The sequence below is a fragment of the Agrilus planipennis genome, unplaced genomic scaffold (genome assembly GCF_000699045.2).
Source record: "Agrilus planipennis isolate EAB-ADULT unplaced genomic scaffold, Apla_2.0 scaffold113, whole genome shotgun sequence".
Lineage (NCBI taxonomy): Eukaryota > Metazoa > Arthropoda > Insecta > Coleoptera > Buprestidae > Agrilus > Agrilus planipennis.
The window spans coordinates 252505-259998 of NW_020442452.1; the positions used below are offsets into that span (position 1 = coordinate 252505).

Genomic DNA, 7494 nt, shown 5'->3' on the forward strand with positions numbered 1-7494 from the left:
GCCGAAACTGAGGCCTATTTTGAAGCAAAGGACAAATCGTACTACAAAAATGGTATCGAAAAGTTGGAGGATCGCTATAATCAGTGTATCACCCTTGAAGGGAATTATGTTGAATAAAAAAAACGAATTTTGCAAAAAAAATGTGTTTTACTATTTTAGGCCGGGGACTTTTCAATTGACCTGTTACATCTAATAAATCTATGTTGTGTTCGTTCAAGTGTGATTGAAACTGACTGACGATAAGTTCATCATAATACGGATGCATATAACATGACCGATTTGACGTATGTTTGAGATAATGTTTTTCAGGCATTAGTATTTGTAAGTTTCATTGATTTACGGAGAATGAAGAGGAGCACTTTCAAGGTATTATTACTAACAAAATGAATAAGAGCACTCCTAGGATTCTAGAATTGTATTAATATTTTTAAGGAAGTAATTAGTGATGGTTTATAATAGTGTCTGCATCTCTTTGCTTTTTGAGAATTTTATAATGAAATTTTATTCAATAAATTTTAAGTAATTTTTACTCGTAAAAAAAATTTGATCGATAGATATCAGTTTATATTAGAATTTATCATTTCTAAAAGTTTTTAACTCAGCAAATAATAAAATGTTTTGGAAGAGTGGAAATGTCATTAAACAAAACGCAATTAGCAAATCGTCTTCACTTCTGGTTGTGACGTTCTTTTTCTACGAAAACTAGCGTTACTTTTATATTAGGTTTGTTGGATTATTTGTGTTTATTAGCTTTCAATTAATTGTCTGTGTAATTGATTGGTTCTTAAATTTTTGCGTCACTTGGTCCTTGAAATTAGTTTTGTGATCTCTGCGCAAACAATTCCATACCATAACTTTATTAAAGAACTCGGCAAAATTTAATATCAACGAAAGATCGCTCTTAAACAGATAATTATCGCGTGCCATTACACAATTTAAATAATTTATTTGTATCTATTTTGCATGGAAAAAAATTTTTTGTATCACTTCATAATATCTTAAAAGTAAAAATTATTTCATAACAGCTGCTAAATATTTTAAATCCACTTTAGTGTTAGTCAATGCTAAAGATTTTTTAGTACCTGATTTTTGTTGAGAGAAACGTGGATTGAGTAGATGTGATATCAAAAAAAAAAAGTTACCGTTTCCTGTTTTTCCCCTCTAAACCATTTATGTTTTTGCTTAATCATCAATTGAGTTTTTTGTATTGTGATATTGCTCATTTTATCAAGTAACTTATGCATTATTAGTTGAGTTTACTTTAAACATTTAACAAAACAAGGAATCAGTTATATATAACAAAACTTGATAATTTTATCTATTTTATTATTCAGTCTCAAATATTTAACTTAAATTTCAATGTCTTTTCTGTGTATTATATTTTTGATTTTAATAACGTATAATGACCCTGTTAGGGAAAATTTAAATTAAGTGGTTGAAGGCACTCTTGGGATGAAATTTTGAGTTATCCAGACTTTTCTTAATAATCATCTTCGGCTGATTTTTTTAGATGGGCCCGTTACCTTTATAAGGTGCTCAAGTAATTGTCCTGGATAAAGATTACAACTCATCTAAGGCAAACAGCTTGTCCTCCTAAAGTACAGAAGCGCTCAAGAAGCCACGATAATAGACACTGAATGTTTGAAAGAGTTTAATTTTCTCAAAAAGTATTAGCTGTATATAGTAACAACCCTATATTGGACGAAAGAAAATTAAATTTTGCACATGATGAGCACGCCAAAAATATGGCATTCTATTTAAAAAAAAATAGTTATGCTAATTCGAAATAGTTTGTTTTGGATGTGGTAAATTTCAATGAATTTAAAAAGAACATGTTTGCGTTAATAGTAGGTCATTTCTTTCAGAAGCTGCCTATAAAGGTAGCACTTCATACGTTTTCTAGTTTCGGAGATGTTCAAAATGGTCCAGAGCACTGCAACAGCCTGTTTATTGATTTAGTGCGAATTTTATGGAGATTGATGTATTTTAGACAACATATGCTTAACAAATTGTTATTCAAATTTAACGAGGAATCCAAAAATGCAATAATAAATGGAGCATTCCATATGCAAAAGTGAAGTTAGGTTGCCTCCAGGAAAATTGACACACTGTGTAATCGAAAATAATTTATTTGTCAACTTCGCGCTCAACATTTAAATTACTAATTCTTTATTAATTCATTAATCGAAAGTGCAAGTGAAAAATTAGAGATCTGCATAAAATCAAATTTTATTCGCACGTTTAGAATCTTAAAAACAATAACAAAGTGCCTCTTCTACGTCATTATACGCATAGACTCAATGCTGCTTATTAGTCGTTACAAGCATGTTACAAACTGAATTTACGGAGTATTCTTTGTAAGTATACACAGTTTAATTCTATATGGCATCAAAAAGTGCTTGTTAGTATTGTATAATTTCAGAATATAAAGAACAAAATAAAAACACATGCTTCGGATAAATGAATTATTTATTTGCCATCCGACTAAAAGCTAAAGAGAATGGCACGGCAACATGCCAAACAGGGATACGACTTTATCTGTGAAAACCAAGAAATTTTATAAGGTTTTTGTTTTAAATATAAGTTAAAGAGGACTATCTTTATATGAAAATCTTAAAAAGGGGGAGAATTAAATAAAAACGTTTTCGAATACCAAAAAAAAAGCTGAATTTTTGGTTGTGAGCGTTTTTTTAGAAGTATTGATAGTGCATTATAATTTTTTCTTTTAATTTGTTTTCCGATATACCTAATTTTAGTCTTTAGTTTACAAAGTAATTCCAGTTGCTGTAATGTCACCCACATGTATAATACACAAGACGTGCCCACGTACAGAACTTATTTTAGACAATATTTTATAAAATAGGTATTGTCATTAGTCATAAGTCGATTGGATTTTTTTAGAGAAAACTAAATAAGAATAAAAGGCAAAATAATAATTCTTACTATCGATCCCTTACCTTATACCTTTTTATAATAAAGATCAAAGTTTGTATTCAAAAATAAGCAATAAGAACTTCCAACTTTTTTATTTTGAAATAAGACCAATGACTTTTCCTTTTTATACCATTCCTTTTTTTGCTCATTTGATAGATTAACAGGAGTAAAATATATAGTATTAATACATTCAAATAGTCATAATTAAACAGGAATATTTTATTGTTATTTATGCTAGATTTAAGTAGAATTGAAATTATTTAATATGCACTACCATTATTAATAAATAATTAGTTATTAAACTAATAACGTAGGTATCACTGCCGCTTTATTCAATTCATTCCTGTGGGTATTCTTTATTATTATTAAAATAGGCAATAATCATAAATGTATCAACTTGTGATATGTTAACAGAGGCAACCTAGTTAAAACCAACGGAACAAGCCCATTACTAAAAACTTGATTATCAACAAATACTGAAATTGCATAATCAATGATTAATAAATCGTCAGAAATCAAATAACATCGAAAAAATGTAATAAACAAATTTTAATTTGCCAACTTCACACAGCCATAGGGGAGGTAAGTTGGTAGGACCTTCTGAGATATGAGGTATACTTAGATTGGAATATTTTTATACAAACAAACGAAAGTTGCTCTAGTTTTCTAGAATTGCAAAGATTGCATAGATAATAGAATTGGAGTACCGTTATGATTACAGGAAACTAGCTTTTTCCCGCGGAAATATGCTGTCTTAAAAGAAACGAAAAAAACTTGATGGTCAATCAAAAACCGTTAAATAAAGTCAGAGAGACACAGGATCCCACCATTTTTTATCTCATGGCTCACAGTAACTTACAGGGACTAATAGGACTTGCCTAATCTAACTGTATTATCTCTATGGAACAAGTGAAGGTATATACCCTTTCAGTTTTCAGGCAGAAGACCTTAAGATGATGAATTAATTGTAATTAAGACTGTTATTGCTATTGATTGCTACATATCTGTTTCAATATGAATTTTTACTACTAGTACCTGGTTGATGTTGACTGTTGTGTGCTTTTATATCTATTCATTCTCAATATATACCTTTTGTTTGCCTAGTTACTAATTACATGTTGCATGTTCTTTAGCCGCTTTTTTCAATTTTTTAATACTAATTGCAGGTACCAAATTTATGCGTTATTTTTGTCTTGCAGTACATGTAACATGAACTTCAACATAAGCTGTCATCATGAGTTGATTGATAAGTTCTTTAAGCTTTTAGTAGAAATTTGTATTTTATTATGTTTCAATATTTGCTTTACAACTGAATAGTAATAATTAAGCTCCTAAACGTATTATAAATTTGACAATATTACGGCATTTAGACAAAATAATTTATTAATGTAAGGTATCTAAAAATTTTACATGCAGCAATATACTTAATCATGTACTGGTCGTGCATACTACAATTATACCTACATATACTAAATGAAAAAAATAATTACCTTTTTCCATAATAAAGCTGCATGGAACAGAAATTTTGTATTTAATTTTTTAACAAAACAAATTTCAGCCCTATGAGTTATTTCAAAATAATATACCTTGAGCATTCGTAAAATGAACAGATAGGTATTTTATTTTTATTTTTGTTTTTACCTATTTTATTGTCATCGCCTACGTATTTTTTTACTGCAAACCATTGTTTAGTACAGTTCGTACTGCTACAGACACGTACGTAATGGAACAGTGACGCAATTATTCTTCTTAATATTCTTTCTCATTCCACTAGATATATGAAAATAGCGAACCACCAACGCTACGCTAATGATAATTATAATCTTGACACAATTAATGCAATTATAGATCTATTTCAAACAAGGAAAATTCTACCAAGTATGACCAAACAATATTTTCTTAGTTATTGATCAAAACACTGTCTATGGGTGGTAGTGTATACCGTATATAATCCCTTATTCCATATATATAGTTGTGTTCGATTATAATTTACGTAGGGTTACTAATTTAACAGTGTTTAATTCATAGATAGTTTAATTTTAATTAGACTATGAAAGGAAGGAAACTCGTATTTATTTGTGCAAAAGTAAAGTCAGTTTATGTATATATTGTCACATGTTTTAGGTAACCCAACATACATAGTAACAAAGACCAGATATTTTATACGTCGTATTCTGGATCATTCTAGAACATGACCAACCCCCATAAATAGTTGGCGTAGAGGTCGGAAGAGTTAGTTCCTTTTTTTTTTAAGAGATGTTCGTCAAAAATTGACGAGATGGTAAATGTCTCTCCGCTCCCGACTATGCGCTTATGTTAAATTGATGTCATTTCTAAGTAAATACAAAACCGTGGCTAACGGCTCACTTTTGCTGATAAAAATGACAAATGGTCAGTCAGACGATCAAACCGAGTTTTACCGCTAACAACGAACCATCACTCGTGATGTCACGTTCATCTCTCGACAGGGCTATGTGAAGTTGGCAAATATATATTTCTGTTTTATATTTTATCGCTGTAGGTAATTCAATTGTTGACGATTTGTTGATGAAATTTTATTTTTTGTTGATTTAGTTTTTTAGTTATTAACAATTTAAATATTAAATGTGAAGTTGTCAATTAAGTTTTATTTTATCATTTTTTCAATTTAATTACACTAAATCGATAGGAAATCGTTTGTTAAACCTAAATTACATTATTATTTCGTTTGTTGATTCATATAAAGAAAATAGTAAAAATAAAAGTTGATGAAAGTACGTTGTTATACGTATAAAGCTTGCGCTTCAGTAATCAAACAACCGTAAATTATAATAAAAAAAAACGATAGTGAATGTTAATTGATTAATTAAAAGTAAAAAGTTTAAAAACGAATAATTAATAATAAAAGAGACGATTAGCGCAATTTAAGCATCTAAAAGTAAATTATGGGTATGGGGGAGGGGGTAAGCTTACAGAACCCTAAATAGGGACACAATGTAGTTAGTGCTTATACAATGAACTCCAAATTCTTCGCGTCACATTGGTGGTCGAACGATACCTGTTACACCCTAATTGAGATATATTCGATATGCATGGGGAATCCGCAAAACTTATTCAAATAAAAATATGAATTAGCTACACGACTATAATTATTTTTGTTATGAACTCGTTGAAATTTTGTGTCATGTTTAACTTGAACTAAACACTCAAAATATATCTGTTGTTTGCACTATTTTTATTATTATTTACATATTAAAGGCCATAACAACAGGTTGACCTAACATCCAAACACCTACTAACCTTTATTTAATACATTTTTTTCTTATTATGTTTAACAACAATAATACATGGAATGCTAAATTATTTTCAAACAATCTGAATATATCAATTCTACAAATAGTAAGTTGAAGTACTTCATAAATGCTTAAATGCGGTAGTTCTTGTGAATCTCTGGCTTGATATCATACACAAGCTGTAACATTTCTTGAATAACCTGCAACCAAAATTATAATTAAAAATTATATAACTCGGTAGTTAAGTAAAAGACATAAAAAACAAAAGAATATGTCTATTATATGTGAACAAATGAAAGTAGGTGGTTTTAGGTAAACCTAAACTTACAGGTTCTTTTTGGCTTGCTATAGTTCGATTCATTTCATCTATTCTGCGTTTTGTATCTTGATCGATCTTACTTGCCACATCTTCTCTAGATCCCATATGTTTGGCTTCAAATTCTCGAAATTGACGTTCTCTTTCTTTACGATACTTCTCAATTTCTTCTTGAGCTTCTTCTTTAGCTTGCTTTAGCCGTTTAGCTTTACCTATTGTTAAAAAATTAATATATATTAATGCAGTGTGATAAAAAGAAGAAAGATAAGATTGTTTGAAAACAGGTAACAAGTATATTACTATTAAATAAAATACACATCGATATTGTGTTCATTAGTATATATTAATTGCATTTCTGAAGAATTCATTTATAAATATTCAATAATTTATTATATTCACTGAAAACTGTTTCTAAGATAAACGACTTGTTAATATAAATGAAAAACTTTAAAGTAAAAAGTATAGCAACAAAAAACGATTTTTCTTACGTTTTCGTGCTTCTGCTACTTTTTCGGCGGCTCTTTTCTCCGCTGCTAATAATTGTTGTATTCCTTGAGTTTGACTTGCCATTTTAAAGCAAAATTAAACACTTATTTCTGATATAACTAATCGAAACACAATTCACATCTACACACCCCTACAAAATCGCATCTGTCATATGATCAACATTGGTCAATGATCATATGATCATATATATATAACATATACCGTATAGCGCGTCCTTAAATAATCAACTTCAATATTATTCTCGTGACGCAGAGGGCGCTATTGTCAATTGTAATCAATGCTTTTAAGTTATATTTTGTACTTAGACCATAGATGTCTAACAGTGGTGGACTAAAACTAAAGCGGGCCCTAGGCAACATTGCAATTCCGGGCCTAGTTTTCGGTTATCACACATACTTTGCGTTTGGTTTTAAAGAATATATTATGTAGTTCTATTTAATTATCGGATTCCAAGAAAAAAAAATT

The 7494-nt window shown here is 29.5% G+C and overlaps 2 protein-coding genes across 10 annotated transcripts in view; both read right to left on the reverse strand.

The window, feature by feature from the left end:
* Nucleotides 1–4836, reverse strand: part of LOC108737031 — a 49154-nt gene extending 44318 nt beyond the window's left edge. For 7 of the 9 annotated variants that reach the window (XR_001937801.1, XR_001937802.2, XR_001937805.1 and 4 more), the window contains exons 1-2: nt 4576–4836; nt 4425–4441 (exon numbers count right to left, since the gene is read on the reverse strand). The gene's annotated coding sequence lies outside the window, so the exon portion shown is untranslated. Of the gene's footprint in view, nt 1–4424; nt 4495–4575 lie in introns of all 9 variants that reach the window. The other 2 variants (XR_001937803.1, XR_001937804.1) reach the window with 2 other exon arrangements.
* Nucleotides 4837–6185: 1349 nt separating this feature from the next.
* On the reverse strand, nt 6186–7212 carry LOC108737015 (V-type proton ATPase subunit G). The gene is made up of 3 exons (XM_025980522.1): nt 7011–7212; nt 6535–6734; nt 6186–6406 (listed from the first exon to the last, which is right to left on the reverse strand). The coding sequence occupies exons 1-3, from the start codon at nt 7090–7092 to the stop codon at nt 6338–6340; spliced, it is 351 nt and encodes a 116-aa protein (XP_025836307.1). The 5' UTR covers nt 7093–7212; the 3' UTR covers nt 6186–6337.
* Between the last annotated feature and the right edge of the window lie 282 nt (nt 7213–7494).